This window comes from Dasypus novemcinctus, chromosome 3 (assembly GCF_030445035.2).
Source record: "Dasypus novemcinctus isolate mDasNov1 chromosome 3, mDasNov1.1.hap2, whole genome shotgun sequence".
NCBI classification, from domain to species: domain Eukaryota; kingdom Metazoa; phylum Chordata; class Mammalia; order Cingulata; family Dasypodidae; genus Dasypus; species Dasypus novemcinctus.
Window position 1 is genome coordinate 45422082 of NC_080675.1, and position 26862 is coordinate 45448943.

General features: G+C 46.1%; 1 protein-coding gene across 2 annotated transcripts in view; it reads left to right on the forward strand.

Moving 5' to 3' along the window:
* Nucleotides 1-26862, forward strand: part of SPTB (spectrin beta, erythrocytic) — a 131490-nt gene that overhangs the window by 39537 nt on the left and 65091 nt on the right. Inside the window, exons 2-3 of one of the 2 annotated variants that reach the window (XM_071213872.1) lie at nucleotides 17508-17702; nucleotides 20052-20246. In XM_071213872.1, coding sequence (XP_071069973.1) covers nucleotides 20099-20246 — 148 coding nt within the window. In that variant the 5' untranslated portion in view covers nucleotides 17508-17702; nucleotides 20052-20098. The remainder of the gene's footprint in view (nucleotides 1-17507; nucleotides 17703-20051; nucleotides 20247-26862) is intronic. The other variant, XM_071213871.1, reaches the window with a different exon arrangement.

Sequence of the window (26862 nt, forward strand, 5' to 3'; positions counted from 1 at the left end):
CCAAGCTCTTTGGAGTCAGGCTTCTGCAAGGGAGGAATGTGGCGGCAGTTACTTTGCAAGCAGCGCAGCCTGATTATGGGGTGAGGCACTGACATGCTGTCTAGCTGGGAGCTTCTGGGTAGCCCATTCACAGTGCTCAGAACCGGGGGTACCCCTGTCCCAAGGTGCTCTCAGATGATAACATTTGCCGCGCTCTTTAACAGATGCAAGGAGAGTGTTATCGAACTGCAGCACCTTGGAAAGCCTTGTGCGAGAAACCCTCTCCTAGTTCCACATACCGCGGTTTTCTTCTTCTGTAAGTAGGTAGTTGTGTTAAAGAGAGACCCTAAAATATAGCAAGGTGGAAGTAAGAGGTGAACCGGAGAACTTTCCCTTCTGACTCTGCCACTTATTTGCCTTGGAAGGTTACCCCACCTTGCTTTCATATCTTCTCTATGTCTGGGTTGATTTGTAGGGAAAAAGTACTCGGAGTGCCTCAGAGGAAATGGTAGGTCTGCTGCAGGCAGGAGACTCAGAGCGTTTTGAGTTTTTAAACCTTGGGGTGTGGATTCACTGTGACACTCAGGGAGGGGCCTCTTCGGCCTTACAGTGTGGATCATCTTTCTTTCCTCTTGCTTTTCTTGACACTCTTGTTGCCTGGGGTTGAGCTGGATGTGGAAGAATCCACCCCCAATGATCTAAAAACTATTTTTAGCCACCAGCTCCTCTGCTCTCCACAGTCCTTCCTGCAGAGGTGCCTCGGTCAGGAAGGACTGACCACAGTGGGGAAGGAAAGGGCTCAGAGCCTGACTGCCGGGGTTTGAATCCTGGTTCTCTCACTTCCTGGCTGAGGGACTCTACGCCTCAGTTTCCTCACCTATAAAATGGGACGAATGAAGGCGGCTGCCTCACAGAATTGTTATGAGGATTCGATGTGGCCATGTTTGTGAAGTGCAGGACCTGGTGTAAGGTACACTCTCCATAAATGTTTGATGACAATGGCTTGATAGCTCGAGAAATTCACTCCCTCTTATCCAGGTGAGACAGGTAGAGCACAGGAGGGAGAAAACAGTTTCTCCAGTTTTGCCGGTGGGGAATGTTTAAATTATCTGTAAGCTCCTGGAGGAGCTTTTTGTCACACTTTTCGTATTCCTTTTAACCCCTAAAGCAGTGATGAGCACATATATGGTATGTGCTCAGGGGATATTTGGTTAATTAAATGGACATTCATGACGAATTCTTTTTTTTTTTTTAATTAGTGATAGCCAAAAAAGGACAAAGAAGGCAGCAAAAATGACGAGACCATGTGCATCTCCTTGGTAATGTGGTTCCTACCACAGAGAGGGACTCTGCTCTGTCACTAATCTTCCTTCTGTTTGAGCCCAGTGTTTAGCTCATAGACAGTCTCTAGAAGCCAGGAGCTCAGTAAGTCAGTGCCAAATGAGCTCCCCAATGTGGGAGAGTCGCAACTCAGCCAGGTGTATGAACAAGTAGGTGTTCTCCTTCAGGTCACAAGGAGGAATGGCCTTCATGGTTTCTTTTGGGAACCAGTCCCCTGCCAGAGCAAATGCAGCTTTCTTAATTTACTCTCCAATGTCTAGGGCTATATTCTGAAAGATTTTAGGGCCATGTGTGTGACCATATATTGGAGGCAGGCAGTATCCTTGTAACTTGTAAAGACTTTAGTCTTTCTAAAAGGTACTTTGAGACCTTTAAACCATGGATTTAAACAATTGCCACAATTCTCACTCTGCTGGTGTTCTCTTCCACATGTGGTAAAGACTCAGGTAAGCATGGTAGCCTTGTAAGATGTTCTCAATGGCCAGAAAGGCAAGAAGAGTCACTTGCAGGGATCCTGAAGTGGAAATGACCAGCAGTCTCTCTGTCTTATGAGAAGGAAGAGTTTCTCTTCTTAATGTTTGCTTGGTGGAGTGGAGGATGGAATGAATCCTCTGAAGACTTGGTTCTGCCACAAAGGTCTTGGGCAAGGAACTGGATATCTAAGTCTTAGTTTGTATAACTGAAACTGAGATTAATATTACATCTTGGGAGGATCACAGAGAAATTGCATATGAAAGCTTTCTGATAAGCATTGTTTACCTGGACAATAAAAGTCATCCCCCCCTGTCATCTGCACCCAATTCCAATGCCATCTCTTCTATGAAGAGTTCTCTGGTTTCTCCAGCTTAAAATAAATATTTCTCCTGCCTCTGAAGTCTCATTGCACTTTATTAATACCTCTCTTCTGACACACAATTCTATTTTGTTGTTTCATTATTTATATCCATGTCTCAGGCAATCTGAATGCAGAATTCATATCTATACTGTATTTATATCTTCCATTACAATACTTGGCTCAATAAAACCCAAGCTGTTTTATTAAAAATGAATTGTAATAGGGAAGCAGATGTGACTCAAGCACTTGGGTGCCTACCTTCTACATGGGAGGTCCTGGCTTTGGTCCCCAGTGCCTCCTGAAATAGATGAGCAGACAAAGCGAGCACAAACAACGAGCAGACAGACAAGGGAGCCATCTCAGGGAGAGGGGAAAATAAATAAATAAATCTCTTTTTAAAAATTGTAATACTTATTCTAGTCCATATTAATATTATCAGAGCAGTTGATAACAATGTGCCTGCCACATAGTAGGTAACAAATTTATTTGTTTTTAATCAGGATTATTGAAGTATAGTTTACATACAGTATAATTCTCTCCTTTCACCTATAGACATTTCTATACATTTTGACAGATGCATACAGTTGTGCAACTACCACCACAACAAGCCTCCAACATTCTTTCATACCCCTTTGTTATCAACCCTTTCCCTTGCCCTAACTCCTGGCAACCACTGATTTGTTTTCGGTCTATAGTTTGCCATTTCCAGAATGTCATATAAATGGAATTATATGTTATATAGACTTTTAAGTCTAGCTTCTTTTTTTAAAAAAGATTTATTTATTCCCCCCTGATTGTTTTGCGCTTGCTGTCTGCTCTCTGTGTCCATTCGCTGTGTGTTCTTCTGTGTCTGCTTGTCCTCGCTCTCTTTTTTTTTTAAGATTTATTTTTTATTTATTTCTCTCTCCTCCCCCCCACCCCCATTGTCTGCTCTCTCTGTCCATTTGCTGTGTGTTCTTCTGTGTCTGCTTGCATTATCAGGCAGCACTGGGAATCTGCATCTCTTTTTTGTTGCATCATCTTGCTGCATCAGCTTTCCATGTGTGTGGCACCACTTCTGGGTGGGTTGCACTTTTTTTCACGTGGGGTGCACTCCTTGCACATGGGGCACCCCTACGCAGGGAAGCCCCTGCATGGCACGGTACTCCTTGCATGCCACAGCACTGCGTGTGAGCCAGCTTACCAGACAGGTCAGGAAGCCCTGGGGATCGAACCCTGGACCCTCCATATGGTAGACAGATGCTCTATCAGTTGAGTCATGTCCACTTCCCCTCCTTGTCCTCTCTTTAGGTGGCACCAGGAACCAATCCCAGGACCTTCTGGAATGGGAGAGAGGCGCTCAATCTTCTGTGCCACCTCAGCTCCCTGGTCTGCTGTGTCTCTCATTGTCTGTCCTCTGTGTCTCTTTTTGTTATGATATCGTGCTGCACCAGCTCTCCACTCAGGCCAGCTCACCACACAGCCAGCTTACCTTCACCAGAAGGCCCTAGGAATTGAACCCTAGACCTCCCATATGGTAGGTGGGAGCCCAATCACTTGAACCACATCCACTTCCCAAGTCTAGCTTCTTTTACTTAGCATAATGCACTTGAAATTCATCCATGTAGTGTGTGTATCAAGTCTTTCCTTTTTATTACTGCATAGTCAGTTTCTTTATTCACCATTTAATGGACATTTAGGTTTTCCAATTTTGGGCGATTATAAATAAAGCTGCTATAAACATTTGCATAGAGGTTTTGTGTGAGCCTAAGTTTTCATTTTCCTTGTATAAATACCTAGGAGTGGGATTGCTGGGTCATTTGATAAATGTGTTTGACTCTATAAGACACTGCCAAACTCTTCACTAAAGTGACTGTGCTATTTTGCATTCCCACTAGCAATGTGTCAGAGTTCCACTTGTTCTACATTCTGGCAAGCACTTGTTATTGTCAGGTGTTTTGTTGTTGTTGCTGTTTGTCTAAGTTATTTTAATAGGTATGTAGTGGTATTTCATTGTGGTCTTAATTTGAATTTTCCTAATAAATGAAATCCAGCATCTTTTCATGTGCTTATTGGCCACCCATATATCTTCTTTGGTGAAGCATTGTACAAATCTTTTGCTCTTTCTTAATCAAATTGTTTGTTTTCTCATTAATATGTTTTGAGAGTACTTTATATAATCTGGATGCAAGTCCTTTATCAGAAATGTGTTTTGCAAATATTTTCTCCTAATCTGTGACTTGTTTTCAGTCCCTTAACAATATCTTTTGAAGAGCAGTTTATTTTGAAGTAATTTCAAACTTACAGAACAGTTACAAAAATAAAATAAAAATCAATACCAATAACTATTATAGACCCCCTCCCCACATACTCAGATTTACAGTTTTAAAATTTGTGTGATATTTGCTATATCATTCCATCCATCCATCCATCCATCCATCCATCCATCCATCCATCCATCCTTCCATCTTTTTTCTAAATATTTGGGAGTAGGTTGCATATATTATGCTTCCATTGTTTGTGGAAATGTATATACAACATAAAATTTCCCATCTCAGCCATTCCCAAGCATACAATTCAGTGTGATTAATCAAATTCACAGTGTTGTGCTACCCTCATCACCATCCATTACCAAAACTTTTCCATCACCCCAAATAGATAGTGCACCCACTATGCATTAATTCCCTATCCCCTCCCCTCATCTCTAGTAACCTGTACTCTACTCTCTGTCTCTGAATTTGTATATTCTAGTCATTTCATATAAGTGTAATCAGATTTATCTCTCCTTTGTGTCTGGCTTTCATTTCACTCAACATGATTACTTCAAAGTTCATCCATGTTGTGGCATGCATCACAACCTCATTCCTTTTTATGGAAGAATAATATTCCATTGTCTGTATATACCACATTTTGTTTATCCATTCATCTATTGATGGACAGATTTAGGTTGCTTCCACCTTTTGGCTATTGTGAATAATGCTGCTATGAATATTGGTGGACTAGTATCTATTTGAGTTCTTACTTTAAATTCTTTTGATAGGTAGTTAGAAATGGGATTGCAGGGTCTATCTTTAACTTTTTGAAGAACCACCAACTTTTCACATGAGCTGTACCATTTTACATTCCCACAACAATATACTAGGGTTCCTGTTTCTCCACATCTTCCTCACTCAGCACTTGTTATTTTGTTTCTTTATTAATAGCCATTTCTAGTGGGTATGAGGTGATATCTCATTGTGATTTTGGTTTGCATTTCCCTAATGGCAGAACTTTTCCTTTTTTTAAGATGTGTTTTTGACTATTTACATATCTTCTTTGGGGAAATGTCTGTTCAAGCCCTTTGTCCTTTTTTGTGTGTGATACTGAGGCCGGGGATTGAACCCGGGACTTCACATGTGGGAAGCCAGCGCTCAACCACTGAGCCATATCAGCTCCCCTGAGTTGGCTTTTTCATTTGTTTTCCTTGTTGTTTGTTTGTTTTTGTTGTTTGTGGAAGGCACTGGGAACCAAACCTGGGACCTCCCATGTGGGAAGCAGGTGCTCAACTGCTTGAGCCACATCCGATCCCCTGCCTATTTTTTGAGTTGGGTTGTTTATCTTTTTGTTGTTGAGTTGTAGGAGTTCTTTTATATTTTGGATATTAAATCTTATAAGATATGCTTTCCAAACATTTTCTCCTGTTAAGTTGATTTTTTCACTGTCTTGATAATGTCCTTCATGTATAAAAGTTTTTAGTTTTGACAAAATCCAATTTATCTTTTTTTTACTTTTGTTGCTTGTGCTTTTAGTGCAAAATCTAAGAAGCCATTGCCTAATACCAAGGTCCTGAAGATATTTCTTTATGCTTTCTTCTAGACATTTTATAGTATTAGCTTTTATATTTCGTTTTTTTAATCCATTTTGAGTTAATTTTTGCATATGGGATGAGGGAGGAGTCCACTTTCATTCTTTTGCTTGTGCTATCCAGTCTCCCAGGACCATTTGTTGCAGAGACTATTCTTTTCCACTGAGTGCTATGGCACCCTCATAAAAAATCAATGGCCATAGATGTGTGGGTTTATCTCTGAACACTGAAGTCTATTCCATTGCTCTAAATGTCTGCCCTTGAAAGAAGAAGTGTAATTTTGGTGGTCAAATCTATCAAATTTTTCTTTTTACGGTACCTGATTTTTTATAGATCATACTTTTGGTGTCATAGCTCAAACATTTTTTTAAACTCAAAGCCATAAAGATTTTCTCCTATGTTTTCTCCTAAAAGTTTTATAGTTTTAGGTTTTGTATTTAGTTCTCTGGTACATTTTGAATTAATTTCTGTATATGATGTGAGGTATAGGTCAAAATCAATTTTTTTTGCATGTGGGCATCCAGTTTTAGTATTTGTTGAAAAGACTATCCTTTCTCCATTAGTTTTTGCACCTTTGTAGAAAATCAGTGACCATATATATGTCAGTCTATTTCTGTATCCTTTTCTATTCCATCGTTCTACATGTCTATCCTTTCGTCATACTATACTATTTTGATTACTGTAGTTTTATGGTAAGTCTTGAGATCAGGTAATGTGAGTCCTCCATTTTGTCCTTCTTTTCAAAATGGTTTGATTATTCCAACTTCTTTGCCTTTCCATAGAATTTTAGAATCAGCATGTTCACTTCTCAAAAAAAAAAATCCTGTTGGGATTGTTATTGGCAATGCATTGATCCTTTTGGGGAGAAATGACATCTTAACAGTGTTGAGTCTTCCAATCTATGGGCATGGTATATCTCTCCATTTATTTAGATCTTTTATTTCTTTCATTAGTGTTTTATAGTTTTCAACCAGTAGATCCTGCACATATTTTGTTATATTTCTATCTAAGTATTTAATGGATTTTGGGGTACTATTGTTTAATAAATATTTGTTGAATTACTGAATAAATTTTTTAAAACTGCCAACCTTTTGAGTGCTTGTCTTGATTCTATAATAGAATACAAGATGCTGGAATAGTGTTGGCAAATTCATCAAAGCCCTTGGTAATGGACAGGCTAGCAGTGAGGCTGAGAAGTGAGGCTAACTTGAATAGGGAGCAATTCAAGACTTTGTTCTGACATCCACCCTGCCATGTTCTTTAACCATGGACAGCTCCTTTTCCCTGACCAGGGTCTGCCTCCTAGCACAAGATGGGCATTGAGTTAAGTCTATACCTTTCAGAGACTTTCTGGGCAGAGCTGGCTTTCTGGGTAGGTGCAATAGACAGTTGCCTCCCCCACATGATTTGAAGATGCTTGAATAGCCTGTCTGACCAATCATTTCTCTCCCACTGGTCTGCTATGGCAACCTTCCTTTGAGTAAGGCATTATCCATAAGACCCTTATTCAGGTGTGCTCTCAGGGAGGGATACTCTGGCCACTTGGGAAAAAAGATAAGAACATCCTTTTTGTACTAACTGAGCACCTACCATGCACAAGACACTTTGGGGACTTCCAAGGCAAAATGGCATCCTTCTTTTTAAGGGATGTACAATAATGGGATATTAGGTTGTCAAAGTCTATTTTATTTGAAACTGGAGGGGCAAGGCAGATCTGGAGAAGGAGTGCTGCTTGGGCCATTCAACTCGGTGGAGGAAACCGGAGTAAAGGGAGGTTGGAGGGCATGGATGCTTGCGGCAAGGGTGGAAGGGAAAGAAAATCACAGGAGGGGTAATAGCAGGATGGCAACAAACACCTCCTACAGTACACTTTCCTTCTTGCCTCAAGAATGTATTGAGCAGACACACAAACTTGATACTGAGAGATACTGCGTATTATTTATCAGTACTTTGGGACTATGTGTTACTATACAGTTGCTACATCATTTTCATGTAACTCCTTTCAATCTGAGGATGACCCCACAGAGTCAGGCTTGGTGCCCTGGCCAGGGAAATCCTCCATCCAGTGCCTGTTCCCTCAGGAGTCCTTGCCGGCTCAAGCAACTCTTAAAAGATTAATTTTAATTTAATTATTCTAAAAGCTCTAACATGAATGAATAACTAAATTGGCACCCATATCTTATATATTATTTAAAGGTTAGACTTTTAAAATAGCTCTTTTCGTTTGTGTGGCAGAGATGCATGGATAGAAACCATTCTGTGACTGACATTTCTGTGACACAAGAAAAAATATAAAAGACTTTTCAGCTAAGTGGGGTAGGGCTTCCCTGTCAAGAAGGGTTCTCTGTGAGAAGCTGCTCCTTTCATCAATTTCTCGAATGGGGACACTGAGGCATGGGTTGAGTCAGAGCTTTTCTAAGGGTTTTTCATATTGGTAGGACTTTGGGCCCTTTTGCCACTGCCCATCCCTTCTGCCAGCACAGACTGGCAAAGGAGAAAGAGACACCTGGGAACGTGTGGCTGAGGCAGCAGAGGCAAAAGGGACAAAGTCAGGGCTCGGTGCCCATGCTGGGTCCATGCATTACTGCTACTTGTCATGTTCCCAGCCCCCTTGACCTCCAAATTAGCCTCCAAATAGTGTGTCCTCTGCAGGAACTGCTTTCGTCCTCTTGAGGAGCAGCACTCTGCACTGCTAGTACTCACTCATTTATAATTAAACAGGTGTTCCCTAGCCCCATTTCACACACTGGGCATTAGAGTGGGCAGTTGCCATGGGAAAAAAATGAGTAAGGATGTCCCAAACCTCAAGTGACTTACAACCTATTGGGAGAGACAGAGAAAAGATTTTTATTGTACAATATGGTAATCACTCTGATGAAGATGGAAATTGAGTCTGAGGGGAACACAAAAGAAGCATTTCCCTCTCCAGGGGATGGTGGTGGAGGTGGGGAAGTTTTTTGAAAGGAGTGAAGGCTAAGCTGAATTTTGAAGGATGACAAGTTATCCAGAAAAAGAGGAAGGGTTTTCTTGGCTTAGGGAACAGGATGTACAAAGTCCTGGGGTTTAGAGAGACCAGGGAACCTGAATGGAACTCATATGGCTGGAATGTTGAGTTGGGAAAATTGGGAGTGAGGATTATAGATAGTGGTCAGGTAACAGGTAAATCATGAAGGGCTTTGACTATGATTTATTATAGATTTTAACTTTGTCTCAAGATAGAGAAGAACTAATAAAGTATGGAAGTAAAATTATCATATTTGTAATTGTGGCAGTTTGATATTACTGATGAATTCCAAAAAGAAATACAGATTATGTTTGTAAACTAGTCTGTTCCTCTGGGCATGATACCCTATGATTGTATTAAATTCAAAGGTTACATTTACTTGATTAAATTAAGATTAGAGCTTTGATTCAGCCAAGTAAGTGGGACATTGAGCCCCGTTGGTGGGAAGACACTCACACAGAAAAAGACTCAGCAGAGGCCCCCAGAAGAGATACAAGGCTGAGAGTTTGCAGCTGATCTTGTGAAGAGAGCAGAGCCGCTGAGCCCAGAAAGAAACGAGCCCAGGGGAGAGAGATGAGCTTTATGCCAGCCTACAGCTGAGACTGGAAGAAGCTGACACCACAGAGCCTTAAGAAGAAGGCTGGGGCAGCGGACTTGGCCCAGTGGTTAGGGCGTCCGTCTACCACATGGGAGGTCCGTGGTTCAAGCCCCGGGCCTCCTTGACCCGTGTGGAGCTGGCCCATGCGCAGTGCTGATGTGCGCAAGGAGTGCCGAGCCACACAGGGGTGTCCCCCGCGTAGGGGAGCCCCACGCGCAAGGAGTGCGCCCCATAAGGAGAGCCGCCCAGCGCGAAAGAAAGTGCAGCCTGCCCAGGAATGGCACCACCCACATGGGGAAGTGACACAACAAGATGATGCAGCAAAAAGAAACACAGATTCAGCAAAAAGAAACACAGATTCCCGTGCCGCTGACAACAACAGAAGCAGACAAAGAAGACGCAGCAAATAGACACAGAGAACAGACAACTGGGGTGGTGGGGGAAGGGGAGATAAATAAATAAATAAAGCTTTTTTAAAAATCTTGAAAAAATAAAAGAAGGCTGGCTGAACCCTCACAGATATTGCTTACCATCTTACTTAAAAGTGACCAGTGACTTTGGGTGAGAAAGTACCTCTTATGGTATCTTGAGTTGGACTCTTTAGGGCCTTGTGACCATAAGCGTCTACCCTAAATAAATCCCCTTTATAAAAGCCAACAGAGTTCTGGTACTTTGCATCAGTACCCCTTTGGCTGACTAATATAGTACTCTAGGGTGATCTTTTCTGGCTGCAGTATAGAGAATGGGTTGGGATGGTAGGCCAAAGAAAAAAATGGATGCAACAGAAACAGCAGGAGACCACTAGACACGAGATGATGCTAGAAATGAGGGGGAGCAGTGGAGATGGAGAAGAAGAAATATGAGAAACATTGAGGGAATTGCATGGATGAAATACTGGAGTGTGGGGTGGGAGGCAGAGAAGAGCAGGACCCCAGGTTTTGGCATAGGTCACTGAGTTACTGGAGGACAGGAAACATCAGGAATGATTGGTGCAGGGATGGTGGTGTAAAGTCTCCTGGGGAAGGCCTGCAAATGCAGCAGCTGTGTTTGGGTCTGAGTTTGGCCAGAGAAAACTGAGGGCTGAGTCACGACATCAGGTCAAAGGTTGGCAGAGGCCAGGACATAGTACCACATGGGTGGAATGCAATTCAACAAGATACGGTTCAACTGGGGCTATGCTGAGGATGAGGGACCTGTGGGCCTTCCAAGTGGATGCTCACAAGGAAGTTGGGTGTAAAGGCTTGGAGTTCAGGAGACAGATTTGGAAGTGATTTACATGAGATGGTAATTCAAGTCCTGGGAGTGAAGCCAGAGGAAGAAGTGGAGGGGCCCAGGATAGAACTCTGGGGGAACATCACTGTTCAACGGACAGGTAAAGGAAAAGTAGCTCACAAAGCAGGCCAAGGAGTAAGAGCCAGAGAGTTAAGAAGAGGACGAGGTGTGTGTCCTTGAAGACAGGAAGCGATTTCAGCAAATTTTGAAAGGTCCAATAGAACCTTGAGAGGTCAAGATAAGATCTGAAAAGCATTTATTGTTTTCAGCAATAAGACAAGTTGTCAATGATCTTTGGCCCAAACAGCTTCTTGGGGGAGCCAGATTTCAGTGGATTGAGGGATGAACTGGGTATGGAGATGAACAACCATGAATAGAGAATAAATACACTGTATATATTTTTACCTTACATAGGGGGTATACTGAGGGCATCAATTCCTCATCACTGTTATCCAGGCAAGGTCCTTCTCCTGGTTTGTTGGTTGATTGATGTCCTTTTATCTCTGTTTTCCTTTTCCATTCCCCTCCCTCCACCCAGAGGCAACCATTTTTATGTGTTTAAGGGTTTTCCTTTTGTTTGTTCGTGTGCTTATAAAATGCAAATTGTTTTATATACACATATTATGTAAGTGATGTGTCAAAGATCCTATTCTGTTTCTTTACTTTATCCAGCTCTATGGTTTTAAGATTCTGTAATGCTGCCATGTACGCTTCTTGTGCACATCCACCACATTTTACCTGTCCTTCCCCTAGAGATGGACATACAGGTTAGTTCTACCTCCATGCCACTGGAATCAATGCTGCAATAAACATCCCTCTGTATGTTCTCTTATAGACCTGTGTGAAAATTACTTTGTTACCTATACCCAGGAGTGGAGTTACCAATACTTAATTTGCCTGTGTCCTGGCAGCCTGCCCTCTGGAATGCCTGGGCCAGTCCATCACTCTCCCCCAGCAGGGCACAAGGGTTCCTGCGCTGTACATCACCACCCTGCACTCCACGTCACTGCCTTTATCCACTTGGCTGATTTTTGCCTGTGGAGTATCCTCGTTTCAGTCTGCATGTAAATAAGGAGTCTGAGTGTCTCCTCATAGGGTTTTAGCCTTTTGGGCTTCCTCTTCTGTAAATTGCCTCTTCATATCCTTGACAACTTTGTCAAGAAGTTTTTGGCTTTGAAAGGGAGGAGAGAGAATGGCAAGGAAGGGTTTTATTTTATTTGGGATGGGAAGGACTTGAGGGTGGTCAAATGAAGATGGCAGGGAGAGAGAGCTGAAGGTTCGTCTTCCCACCAGGATTTGAGGGATGGACAGAAGGAAGGACTATGAGGATCTGGGCCTCACCCAGCAAGGGCTGTGAGCCTGGGGGAAGAAAGGGGGGCTGAGGTGGGGGAGACTGTGTGCCTGGTCATCACCGGCTTTCCCTGGGGCCCCTCTTGACTACCTCCACTGGGGGAGACAGTGGAGGGTCTCTGGGACTGGAGAGGAGAAAGGTGACTTCACTCAGATTCTAAGAAAATGTTCTCTCTCTATATATATTGTGTTTCTAAATGTTTGAAAATTGTATTGGTTATAAATTGTGTGTGGGGGGGAGAGACGGCTAAATTTCCTTGTACGGGATGTGGCACAATAAAGCTGTAGCGGCTCATGGCACAAAGGAAGGGTTGGGGGAAGGATATGTGGACCCTCCTGATTGGAGCTGAGTGTGAGCTCAGCTCTGAATGGCGTAGGGCTGTGGATTCCAGGCCGTGCATGAGAGAGAGTGTGACCACTTGTGGAGTAGGGGTAGGGTGTGTCAGTATGAGGACAGCCATCCAGGAAAGACCGAAGGGGCTCAGAGAGATGGAAGCAGACCATGACCCAAGTCCAGGTGGGACGTGGTAAGGACCTGAAGTGAGGCGGAAGCTTTGGAGTATAAAGGAAGGACAAATTAAAGAGACATTTCAGAGGCATAACTGGCTCACCTTGGTGATGAATAAATATTGAATAAGGGCTCAATATATGTAAGTGGAAAAACTGAATGAGTGAGTGCATGGATTGAGGAAGACGGTGGGATGGAGGGGTTTAAAAGGCTCCAAGGATTGAACTTAGGTCTCTAAGAGAATGGTAATATTTATTGAGCACTTACTATGTCCTAGACACAGGACTAGGCACTGGACTACAATGATGACTAAGACAGATGTGGCCACTGCCTGCAAGTAGCTTATAGTCTAGGTAGAGAGAAGCCAAAAAAGAAAAAGAAAAAGCCAGACAGATGTATGTATAATTACATTGACAATACAATATAATACAATTATAATAATTGTAATTAGGCTCAGTGCTATAAAGGAGTCAAGCAAATGCTGAGACTGAGACTAAGAAAGGCTGGGGGGATCCAACATAAATTGAGTGGTCAGGATGGACTAATGAGACCTGGAGGATGAGAAGGAGCCAGGCATGCAAAGATCTTCTGGGAAGTTTTCCAGGCAGAGGGCACAGTGTGCGCAAGAGCCCTGAGCTAGGGAGGAAAAGCGAGTTTGAGGAACTGAACGAAGGCTTGCGGACCGCACGTAGTGTGTGTGCGGAGGTGAGCCTGGAGAGCTTGGAGGGGCGGCAGGACCCAGGCCATGCAGGGCATGAGGGCCACAGTAAGAGACTTTTATTCTAAGTTTCATTTGTATATAGGGCATATGGCTGTTTATTACATTCACTGAATTTATTATTAAATTTAAATTTTATCAAAACTTTTGTTATACAAATTTTCAAACATACCCAAAAGTGGAGAGAATAGAACCATGGACCCCCATATTTGGATCACCCCAAATCAATGTTATTAGGGGTCCCCACTTGCTTCATGTGCTCTATACCTTTCTGATACCTCTGAACACATTTAAACAAATCCCAGACATCATGTCATCATCCCCTACTTTCTTGAGAATTTCTAAAAAATATGTTCATTTTCTTACACAAACAATGTAATTATTACCTCTAGCCCAGCTGATTATAATCCCTGATTATAGTCCCTGGTTATAATATTGAGTCTATAATTCATATATCCCTGATTGTCTCAACAATGTCTTTTTTATAGTTGTTTGATTCAGGATCCAAACCAGGTCCACATTACATTTGGTTATTATGTCTCTTATGTCTTTTAATCTATAGCAGTCTCCCCTCTATGCCTCTTTTTTTTTTTCAAAGAGGTACAGGGGAGTGAACCTGGGACCTTGTACATGGGAAGCAGGTACTCAACCACTTGAGCTATATCCACGCCCCTCTTCCTCTTTGTTTTAAAGCCACTGACTTGTTGGAGAAACTGAGGCAGTTGTCTGTAGAATGCCCCACATTCTGGATTGGTCTCTTTGCTTCCTCATGTTGTCACTGAACACAAATCTCAATCTCGTATTATTCCTGTAAACTGGAGTTAGCTCTAAGGGCTTGATTAGACTGAGATTCAACTTTTTGGTAAGAACATCATAGATGGCACTGTGTCCTTTATATGGTGGTGTTTCAGGAGGCACACGATGTCTGGTGTGATTCATTGTGAATTGAGATCCTCCATTGTAATGTTCCCAATCAATCTATTATCTCATGGTCTTTTTATGAATCCATTATTTGATGTTTTATGAATCCATTATTTCATTAGAAATATCATTCCAATGATTATTTTGAATGAGTTATTTCAACCTGTGCTTGGTCACTCTAAGGTGGAGGGCCCATGACCTCCCCGGAAAGTTTTGATCAGAGAAAAGAGTGGTCACTATTAATGTTCTGGAAAAGCCCTCATGGAAGAAGAGAATTCGGGTATTCTTTCCCATTCAGCTACCATGGAATATTACTTACCTTGAAAGCAAATGAGTTAGGAGAGATGTGGGGAGAGGTAGGTTTGGGTGGTAATAACTTTTTGTAAATGTAGATATTGATCCCAAGAATCCCAATAGAAGACAAACTTTGCAAAAGCACGTATATTTAAAACTATTACCTCCCCTCTTCTTTCATCATTCCCAGGGAACATTTGTCTCTGTGCAGGACGTGGGGAGCTGATAGATGCAGTTGTTAAGATAGAGGATGGATGGGGCAATCCCCGAATCAGAACTGAGCTGCACCTGTTCCCCAACCAAATCCCTTAAGAACTTTCGGAGCCAAGATCCCACCCCACCCCCACCCCATTCCAGCAGCTGCTGCATAACTGGAGCCAGTTTTTAGGAGGAGATTTTTCCATGATGAGGGTGGACAGGCTGTGACATGTGGGCCTGAAGTCCCTGACTGGTGATGGAAACTGGAGCAGAAGGGTCTGGGCATGGCCTCACCAAACAGTAGACTAGGACACATTCAAGGGGATCCTTGATGGTGGCAACTGTGGGTGGGAATCTTGGGACTTACCTGCCACTGACGGATTCATATCCAGGCCAGGCGAGGGTGGGAACTGCAGAGTGCAGAAGAACAGAGTACACCATGGGGAGGGGAAGCAACTTCCTTCAGGCACTGCTGGTGGCATCCAGCTGCTGGGAGGGTCCTCTGCACATGGCATGCTTGCCTGCGCCTCACTTTTACCTCACGGTCCTGACAGTCCTCCCCACCTTGTTTTGCTGTGAGAGGAGCCATGTGCTTAGTCTTAGCCATGTTGAGACTGAGCTGTGATTTCTAGGTAGAGATGTCTGGTAGCCAGATGGAGGTGCCAGACCAGAGTGTGGGAGTGAGAGGGAGGTTAAGGCTGGAGCTAGATTTAGAGGACTCTGCACTGGCCATCTCTTTGGTCCTCATTCTGGTTTAGCGAGCATGGGTGTGTGAGTATGTGTGTCTGTGTCAGTATGTATTTATGTATTTCATTGTTAAGTAAGTTGTCTGTGAATGTACAATAAGATTATGATAAGGGGAACAGTTATAACTCAGTGGTTGAGCGCTTCCCATGCTTCCCATGTACGAGGTCCTGGGTTCAATCCCCAGTACCTCCTAAAAATATAAAAAATAAGAAAAGAGTATGATCACAGGGAGTGGGTTGTTCCCTTTTTGTTAAAAGTTACTGGGGAAACTTCAGAAATTAGTCTCCTGACATGGACTGCCATAATGCTAAAGTACATTCAAAACAGGTTTAGGGTAGCATAAAGGGGCTAGACAAAATAGAAAACAGGTGAGAGTCAAACCTTATAGCTAGAGAGAATATAAAAAATAGAATTGGTCTAGGTTCTCTGTTTAAGAAAGACAGTGTCCAAGCTATTGCATTAGCAGTAGTCCTGTGGTCCTGCTAAGTCAAACGATAGCATCAGCTTTTTTCCCCCCTATTTCTCACTCCTGAAGTAGATCTTTGTGTGGTCCAGGGAGAGGACAGGATGCTGTTTACTAGGTTAGATGGGTGTGGGGCGGAAGGGAGAGCATCCTCTTCTGCTTGGCCAGCTCTTCCTCATCCTGATACCATGGGGCGGAAGACTGTGGGGATGGCTGATGATGTCCTGAAGATAAGAGAGGAGCTGCTGCTGCTGCCACTTCCTCAGTCCCTAACCACCCTAGGGATTAACTGGACATAGTGCATGCGATTGAGATTCCAAGGCTAATACCTGATCTCAGAAGCGGATGGGTTTCTGGGCACCCATTTGAAGCGTGATGTAGGTTGCGTCAGTGATATTGTGAAATCCGTTTACCAAGCCAGAGTTCCTTCTGAGAGTGAGTGCTCTGTGGGACCAGATGAGCTTTTCAGTATGGAGCTGTGGGTAGGTCTTCTGGGGACCCAGTCTACTCAAGATATAACTTGGGCTCAGGGAGTGACATGAGCTCTTTGGGTGAGAATGAGGGAGAAACTCAGATGCATGGTGGCAGCCTCTGGACTTGATATTTGGAAACACCTGATAGACAGGCAGCGGGATGGATGTGAAGGTGGATTTTCCTGGGCACAGAGTCACGCAGACCAGGGAAGACCTCTACACCTTGATGAAGGCCTGTGGGTTAGGAGAAGAACTTCTTTGGAGGCTTGAGGGTGAATTAGGGTGTAGGGCATTTGGAGCTTTGATGGACAAGAACTACTTTTAATGCCTTTTTGCTGGGACGGTTTTGCTGGTGGGAAAGGGGGGTGGAAATTTAGGCTCTACTTTTAGCTGTATACTTATAGTCCTCCATGATGATGGAGGGCCATTCTAGAAGTCATTATGGATCACTTCTGTCTTAGAAAATGTCACCAAATCACCCCATCTCCAAGTTCCCTTCAGATATCAACCTAAATACCATTTTCATGACCGCTCCCCGCCCCATTTGGTTAGATGTCCCCACCGTGAGTCCCCAACATAGGCTATTCCTTTTAGTCATGACCAGGCCATTATAAGTAATGGAAACAGAAATGGGTGACCCTGGGAAAACAGTAGGTTAAATTTTGTATTAGGCTTATCTTCTAAAAGAACCATTTTTTGCTTTTCTGTTTCCTTATTTTCTTCTCTTCTGCCTTTCATGCCTGATTCTCTGAGAGCTTCCTTGCTGCTGGGCACAACCCGCCCATCCCAGCACCCCCTTGGCTTTCTGATGGAAAGCCATCTGGGCGGGTGCAGTGTGGCTGGGGAGCCGGAGGAGCCAGGCCTCAATTTAGTTTCTGACTCTTCTCTCCTTGGTATTTGTTTTCAGAGACCAGAACCTTCTAACAAAACCAGAGTTGTGTATTTAGACCCAGATAGATATTTTTTTTTCACGTTCCCGGCAGAGCTGCCGCCTGGCTGCTGCCTTCTGTGAGCCGCAGTCGCAGGAGGGATGGCGTCTTTAAGCAGGATGAATTGCTGTAGCGTCGCTGCTCTTCTGTTCCTGGGGCCATCCATCTTGTCCTGAACGCTGGCTCTGCTGCTCTGCCTACTCAGGCCCTTCTCTGTGGGGCAGACTTATTTACGGAGCCATGGCAAAGGTAATCTCACTCCCCTGGCCCCGTGGCCCGGGCCTCTCTCGGCCACCCTTAAAAATAGCCCAGGACTCAGAGGGAGCGCCGGGTCTGGTTACCTCCCGCACACGCAGGGTCCCATCTCACCTCGCCTGCTGCGTCTGGCAGCTCCGGCCTTCTCAGGGGATGCTGGACGGGCCTTGGTGCCTGTCAGGCTCTCTGAGCAAGTGGTGGTTCTCCTTAGGGGAAGGCTGGGAAAGGAATGGGGGTGGGGAATCCTGGCCAGCTCCCTTGGCCCAGCTAGTTCAGGGGAGAAATCTCTGCCCTGGAAGTAGCAGGTCCATTAATGGAAGAAGATAGACTGTCCAAAGGGACAAGGGTTTTAGGGTGAGGACTGGGTCCCCCACCTCACACCCTCTTTTCCTCAGGAACGGCAGACTCCTTTGAGAAGCCCGGGCAGCTGGGAATGCCCTCTGGCTTCTGGGTGCCATATTCTTTCCCCACCTGCTTCCCTAAAGTCTGTCTGGCCCAGGGCGACTGTTTAGCCTTTGGTCCCAGGGACAGCAGTAATTCCCCAGATGACTTCGGGGAGGCCTCATCCCGTATTAGGCTTTGGTTTTCTCCCTTGTGCAATTAAGGTGGTTAATCCCGGCTCCTTTTTTTACCTCAGAGGGTTGTGGTGGGATTGATTAAGCCAATTGGGGGAAAACAGTCTGAAGTGCAGCTATTGTTGGATTGGTGGGCTTGGTTTATTTCTTCTTAAAGTGTGTATGTGCGCAGGTGTGTGTCGGATATGTGTGTTGGGGTATATGCACATAGAGGGAATGGTTTACGTCAGAGCTCGCTAGTTGTCAAGATTCTTGTCATTTGTCTGCCTAATAGCCTCCTCACCCCTACTTTGCTCTTGAAGATTTGGGGGTTCTGGGCTCCCTATTCTGTCGTACAGACTTGATCTTGGAGTCCTTTAAGCTCCCCAGGGAGGTGAGTCACTGGCAGGTAAAGATGGAGATACTGAGGCTGAAGGAAAGCTCATCATTTTCCAAAGGCCCAAGGCCTCTAGGGCTTCCGCTGGCACCTCTAGCCGCTGTCTACCTTTACCGCCCTGAGGCCCCACCCCACCTTCCTGGTACCTTGTACTTCTTAATGTTGCTAGACCTTGTCATGTTCTTTCTCACCTTCAGAACTTCGCACCTGCTTTTTATTTTCTTTCTTCGGATTCTTGTTCCTTTCCATCTCTCCCTTCACGGGGCACCTCCAGTCTTCCTTCAGGTATCAGCTTAAATGCCTCTTTCCCTGTCCCCCCAGCCCCACCTTAGCCTGTTCTTTCCTAGTCGTGGCTCACATCACCCCTTATTGTAATTGCTTGTTAATCGTCTCTCTTCCGTGCCAGAATATCAGCTCCACAAGGACAGGAGGACACGTCCGGTCTTATTCCTAATTGCCCAGCCAGGTCCCTGCCACCTAGTTGGGGCTTGATGCATATTTGATTTAATCATGAATGAACAAATGAATGAATGAACGAATGAGCAAAAATCACTGACCGCCTGAGTACAGAACCTGTGCTCCTGAGTATTATTGCATAGATACCTGACACACAGCTCCATTGTCTATGGGATGTCCTCGCCCCAGCCCTCAGCAGCAGCATGCTGCTGGCCTTGATGGGCCCACCTGCCACTCTGAACAAATTGGTCTGTGCTGGGATTCAGTAGAAGACCTTGTCCAACCACCTTGCCGCCCTTCAGAGCAAGCAAAACCTAGAGCTCAGCTTTCTGAATATTTGCCGTTGGGAAAGAATTCCAAGGGCTCTTGGGCACCCTCTGTGAGGGGAGAACTTCTCCTGGGGTGGCTGCCAGTGGCCGCTTTAAGCTCACATTCATTTCTCTCCGCTGGTGCCTGTGTGAGTCGCACTCAGCTGACTTCCAGCTTCTCCCTTCTCCTTCCCTTTTCCCTGGCCCCCTCTCACAGGGTGCGTCCTGGCCCTAGACTGTTTGAGCACATCCCCCACTGGCCTCGGGCCCCTCCCCGGGGGAGCCGCCCCTCTCTGTGTCCCGCCGCTGGGTTTGCAGGACCGGGCTCCCTGCTCCCGACGTCTCCACCTGCTGGCCGCCCTGACCCTTGCTGCATGCAACTCTCCTTCTCGGCCGCCGCCGCCGCCGCCGCCGCTGGTTACTGTTGCTGCTGCAGCAATATTTTACACCACACAACCCTGAGACCCTGGGTGGGAAACATGCCCGGGCCCACCACACGGTGTGCTGCGCCCGCAAGGATCTGCTTCTGCCGGATGCTCCCAATAAGTTTCCCCTGAGAAAAAGTCTGAGGGGGTGTGGAGCTAACCCTCTGACTGTGTTGCTCTCCCCCCCATACCCCCGCCCTCAGGGACCCTTCCATGAGGCGCGAGGCACGCAGAGCTGCTGAGAACTGACATGACATCGGCCACGGAGTTTGAAAACGTGGGCAACCAGCCACCGTACAGCCGGATCAATGCCCGCTGGGAGGCCCCAGACGACGAGCTGGATAATGACAACAGCTCAGCCAGGCTCTTTGAGAGGTCTCGGATCAAGGCCTTGGCAGGTACCGCTTGGGGCCGAGGACATGGCATGGGGCTTAGGGGAGCCAGTCTCAAAATCCCAAGGTGCACTCCCCAACCGGGAAACCCGTGTGTGTGCTGGGGCGAGTGCCACGGGGTGGGGATGGAGATGGGTTTGCGTGGTTCCGAGAGGCTGGGCCCCTTCATCAGGAGCACAGGCTCGGGCAGCCTCTGCTCCCAGCATCACCCCGTTCCCACCGGGCGCGGCTAAGAACCAAGGAGGTATGGAAGTTGGTGCCAGGTGGGCCCTGCCCTCTGCCTCTGTCCCGACTGACCTGTGACCCAAGTCAGAAGAGGAAGTCTGGGTGAAGGAGGCATGGGCCATGCTCAGTAGGCCCTGCTTTCCTGCCTGGTCCTGGGTAGAGGAGTTGTCGTTGTCTTCTCTGTGATCCCCAAAGAAAAGAGTGATTTGATATGCAGTTGAGGAGAGATGACATTCTCCCCATAGTATTCAGCAAGGAGGATTTTCTGAACTAAACCTCTCATCCTCAAACTGGAATTAGATTTCTGCTTAGCAGGTTCATAGTGGATTTCAGGGAGTGTGTGCGCGCGTGTGCATGGGTGAGAGAGAAAGAGAGCGTGGGGAAGGGGGAAGGGAGGAATAGAAAGGGGGGGCCAGCCCAGAGATGAAGGAGAGAGGGAAATCTCTTATCTGCAGTAGAAATAGCTTCTCCTCCCCCTACTGGCTGAGATCTGACTTTGATTCTTGAGCTGTTTTTTCCCATCTCCAGTAACCATTGCCTCCTTGGAGCCTGACCCAGGGCAGCTCTTTTCTCTCCCACCTTGACCCTAAGGGTTTAAGGTGGTTGTCTCTGCTTTCCCTCTCACCTCCCTCTTTCCCTTCCACTCTCACCTTAGGCATGAGCAGGGCCTTGGGACCCCTCTGGGCCCATCATGACCTTTCACCTCGGGAATGTTTGGGCTTCCCATCCCAGCTAATGCAGCATCTCATGTCCCTTGTCATGACCGGGAATCTTCTCGGGTCTTGGTCATCACATTTGGTGCTCTTGTTCCTTATGGATAACTCTCTAATCTTCCCCTTCACCTCTGCCTAATCATCCCTTACCCCACAAACTCCTTCCTTGGTTTTCCTTGGAGGCAGATAATAGCACCAGTCCTTTGCTATTGCTTATGTCATTTTAACCAAACTTGGAAACGTTATATCTCTATGCTAGCTAGATTTGGCTGCAGCAACCCTGGTGATATAAATGAAAGGTGGACCATATTCCATGAGATTTGCTGAAGGAGGGTATGAGGAGTGGGACTCTATTTTGAGCAGGGATCCTTTGATGTCTCTCACTAGCTTTTTAAGAAACTGAGGTCAATCCCATTTTGACAATTATTTATTGTACTCCTACTGTGTGTAAGACTAAACCCCTATGCTAAGCATGACGGTGGAGATGGGAACCACAGAGATGAATTAAACATAATATCTGTCTCTGAGGAGTTTATAATCTATTAGGGAAAATGAACTCTGTTTACAATTAATTAGCACGGAGAGAATTAGAGAAGGACTCAGGAAAGGCATGAATTAAATAGCAGTGAGAGAGCAAAGAAGGTGCTGCAGGGAGTATCAGGGCATAGTCTGTGGAAGGGGCAGCCTTTGAGGGGGGCTGGAAGGATGCAGGCGATCCGACAGGTGGAGCGGGTCTGATAAGCAGCCCGGCAAACTGGGAGGTGGGTGCAAGGGCCGGAGCTTGGGCGGGAGGCAGCCACAGGAGAAGCTGAATGGCCAGGACTCAGTTGATCAGGAAAGAGCATTCACCAACCTTGGCTGTGCCTTGCTGAGGTGTATTCCACACCAAAACTGTGCATCTTATCTACTAAAGAATCTGAATGCCCTCCCCCCCCACACACACACACACACTCCTGAGAGAGGAGGCCACAGAGTGGAGAGATCCAGAATGGCTGGCTAATAAGTAAACATGTAAGTTTGGGGTCCATGCAGGAATTTTAAAAATAAGCAAAAGCCTCAACAGGTTAACTGACTTCCCCTCTCCTGAGTGTCTGCCCTGAGTAATCTGTAGGAGATAAAGCTTTGAGAGGGACCAAAGTAGAAGAGCCAGGTGGGCCCATTCTGGTGGGTAGGCTGAGCAGGGGAGGGAAACAGGTCAGTATTCTCCACTTCTAACTCCCTGACATTTTTCTCATCAGTATCCTCACTGGGGCTACCTGAGAGGTTCAGGCAAGGACCAACCTTTCCAGAGCAGTTTTAAAGTAGTCACAGACCCAGTGACGGTCACCTCAGGAGGCAGAGGCCACCTTTGGTCAGTATCATTTCAGCAGGTGTTACAGTCACTCCTCCCGCTCCACAAGTGTGTGAGGCAAGGAAGGCCTTCGGCCCTGTGTTTCCTGTAAGGTGGGGGTGATCTGCCCCATAGGTATGTGTGGCGAGGCTGGGGAGGCTGGCCTGGCATTTTCTTTCCAAAACTGGAGGTTCTGAGTCGAAAAAGAAAATGCCGCAAGACCCAATCCAAATCCCAGTTCCATCTCTAACACCACTGCTAGTTGTTGTAAAAATCAGAAAAGGTATGTGAGAGTGTTTTATAACAGTGAGATGCTAGGTGGATGTTAGGTATTATTGCTAAGAAAATTGTCCTGTAAATACTTTTCTTCATCCAACTTCAGACATTCGTCATTAGCCCATTCATTGTTCCATTTACCTTTAGCTACCTCTTCCTTCTTAACCCCATCCCCTCTTTTCTTGGAAGGCCTAGGTGGGAGGAGAAAGCCAGGGACCAGGAACTTAGGCTGATGCTTGTGCTTGGAGGCTCTCAGCCCTTTGTCCCAGACGCCCGTGGCCCTGCTGTGTCAGCCTGCCTCTTCATGGGGCCACCCAGCCACGGGTCCTGGCTGTGACCCCACCATCCATTAGGGTGACCTGGGAGGCCTGAGAAGCCAAAGGATCCCAGGCAGATGCTCTTCCTGGGGTGCACTCCTCCAAGTCCTTTCCCTCTCCACTTAGCAACCCATGGTTACAAAGCCTGCCTTTGGTTAACTCGACCTGATTTTTTCTGCCCTTTAAATCGACTTCCTCTCAGCTCCAAAAAGAACACCCCTATTCTGCTTTTCATACCACTCCCAGCTCCTCCTCCTTGGGCCCAAATAAGCCTTGTTATTCTGCCATGTTGGTATACAAACACCTGACCTCTCTTCAGAATGAATGACTTTGGATTTGAAGCTGTGAATTAGCTTGACTAAAGGGAGGGAAGGAAGGAAGGGGATGTGGGGGTGGGGGTTAAGAAAATGCTTCAGAAGGTTCCTCTAGGGCAGCGGTTCTTAACCTTTTTTGTTCCACGGACCCCTTTGCCAGTCAGGTGAAAACCACAGACCCCTTACTAAGTCCACACTATACTGTGTATTTAATAAATACATCACACCTGCACCAGCACTTCCCCTCAGGAATAATGTTCTTTTGAATTTCAATTCAAGCTCACGGACCCCCTGAAATCTTGGTTAAGAACCCCTGCTCTAAGGACGGGAGAACAGGAGCCTAGCAGGACTATTTGCCCCTGAGATCCTTGAACAGATTTTTAGTTGTTTAACGTCAGCCTGTAAGCTGGCAGCACTGCCTGAGGTTCAGTGGGGCGTAGCCCTGAAGCTTTTTCCTGAAAAGCTGGTCTTTTCTGCTTTCATGACTGCACCTTCCTACTTTGGGGACCGGTTTTGAGGGTTTAGAGAGAGGGGAATCTGTGAAAGACCCAGGGTTCCCAGTGTCCCCTAAAGCCACCCTCACTGTCACTGACACCTCATTTCTTCTCCTTCCCTTTTCCTACTGGGAGCCATCCTAGTAAACATCTGTGGCCATCTGGATGAGGCATGAAGCACTGCAGGCTGCAGAGAATTTGCCAGGCAGATTGCCCACCCTCTATACTGTCCTCATCCAGTGGAGGCATCTGCCTTCCTGCACACCTTTCCCCAGCCCCTGGTTATATATCCCCAGGGACTTTGAGGTAAGGATGCCCCTTAGGGCAGATGTGGTTCCTCTGGGAAAGGAGGGCATTGAGAATGCAACAGAAGGATGCGCCCAAAAAGAGAACCTCTGTGCATTAGCAGTGCTCCCCTCCCTCCTTCCCACTCCCCTGCCTCACACGTGCACACAGCTCAGCATCCTGGCATCCCACGTGCTGCCTGCTGCATGATTTACAGCTCATCGTGCACAGAGGCATCTGGAAGGATGCAGTGCAGGGAACAGTCCAGGGCCTCCTGAGAAGGGCCTGTGAGAAAGAGGGGGGCTGACCTGTTCTTTCTCAGTCTTTCTGCTGTTGTTTGGCCCATCAGGCAGTTAAGATATAGATAAACAGAGTCCCTCCTTTCAAAACAAAGTACACAGAATTGTACAGCCCATTCTAGTTTTGCCTTTAAATTGTAATCCAAATAATGTTTCAAACTATACGTGACTTTCCTTGCTGCATTATCTCTTTGTAGCCTTCTTCCTAGAAGAAAGATGTGCGGCTGAGGGGTAAGGTTGGTTGGGGTGATTCAAAGAACACCCCAGGATGGTAGGGGCCCTGAAGGCCATGTCTCTTTGCTGCTCTGAAGCACATAGTTGCTACCGCTTGGACCTTGAACATCCCCCTGACCCAACTATGCCCAGCCCCCAAGGTTAAGTTCGACTGGCAGATATTTCATCAGAGGCTTAAAACAGTGGCTGTCTGGGCTTCCCAGGATGTCTCCAGGGAGGGAGATATGTATCTCGGGCTCCTCTGTGGCCGAGAGTTTCCTGAAATACACGCGGCCTCTCCCTTTGACCCCTTTCCCCACCTGCAGAGCAATGATGCTGACCTCAGGTGCCCCTGGAGCCTGAGAAGGGCTTTGTGTCCAAAGGTGAATGATATCCTTTGGAGAGCAGGGTTTCATCACTGTGGGTGGGGGTCAGCTGCAACTTGGCAGCCTGTCAAGGGGACAGATCCAGATGCAGCTGCTGGAGACCCAGGCATCAGGTGTGCATGGTGAGAGCTTCTCTCCAGCTACCTGTGAGCACAAAAGAATCTCTGCAAGATGGTGTCATTAATGGGAAGGCCTGTCCTGTCCACCCCCCGGTTTCAAAACATGAAATGAGTTTTATTTAAAGAGACTATCTCTATATATTCTATATTCATCAAACTATCTACAGTCATCATCCCAATCATTTTAATGTATTGTCAGAGGAAAAAAATCCCTGGATCAGCAGCTTTCTCTTGGAGGTTGGCCATGGTGAGATTGCCCCTCCCCAGGCAGGCCACTACACCGATGAACCTGCCAGTTACCTGTGCAGGTAAACCTGCCAGCCCTGCCCTTGGATTTCCCCTGGCCAGGACAGAACACCTTCTTCCATTGTTCCCTCTCCTTTCTTGATAAAAGCTGTTCTTCTTTGAGGACACTTTGCAGAACCAAGACTGTTCTCCTTCTCTGGGTGACTGCTATCTATCATCGTGAGGATGCTTTATCAAATATTAATACTCTGAGGTTAATAATAAGACTCCGTTCCCTCCCTGTGCAGTGCGGTTGGAGAGAGCTGTGTTAATAGCCTCCTCCATCTGTGGCACATTCCCGTGGGCTGCCGGCTTTATTCTCAAGGGCAAGCTGTGACACCTGGCCCACCCCACCCTGCGTGAGCCCCTCCCTGTGGGCTGTTTGGCTGAGGCGGTGTCAAGGGCGTGGTTTTCAGAGCATCTGCAACAATTGTTTTTTCCCGTTTGATCATGTCCCTGAAAGAGAATGACAGGGAGGCTGGGAGCAGCAGAGTCTCTGGGGACATTTTCCCTCCAAGCCCTTCAGCCTCACCAGGGAATCTTTTTACAGTCTAGTGAGAGAAAGAGAAAGAGAGAAACCAAGTCATCACACCTTCGTCTATATATACATTTACATATACGTGCCTAATGGCAAATTAGGATAATGCCGAGTAGATTTCCTGGGAAATATTGATAACATAGCCTGAAGGATGAGTAGGAGCAGTGTTTGGGCGAGAGCGTGAGGGAATGTAATTGTGGAGGGATGGTAGGGCAGGGTACCAGCAGGGAAAGGTGGGAGACACAGGAGGAGGCTGAGGAGTTTAATGAGGGGATATTTACCAAGGAGTGGCAGGGTTGAAGGGCAAAGGGAGGGAGCTGGTGCCAGCGAGAGTGGTGACCGGATGGGGAGAGCCTCCAGATGGGAACCAGCCGTGGCCTCGCTCCCAGCTCCCAGCCCGTTCAAGTGGTTTTAGCAGGGGGCTGATATAGTTAGGTCGGGTTTTGTTGTTGTTGTTTTTGTTTTTTAATTGTCTTTTTTTTTAAAGATACACAGATCACAAAAAACGTTACATTAAAAATATGTGTGGCGTGGGTGGGATGGGGGGTTTATGGGGACCTCATATTTTTTGAATGTAACATTTAAAAGAAAATAAAGAAAAAAAGAAAAAAAAATGTGAGAGGTTCCCATATACCCCACACTCTCCCTCTGTCCACTCCTTCCACATCAACAACCTCTTTCATCATTGTGGCACAGTCATTGCATTTGGTGCTGCAGTCAGCTCACAAGAGGTTGGCTTGAATGGAAGGCAATGCAGAACTTTACGAAATAAAGGTCAGAGAGAGACAGAAGAGATGAGATAAAAATGGGACCAGAGGACTCACAGCT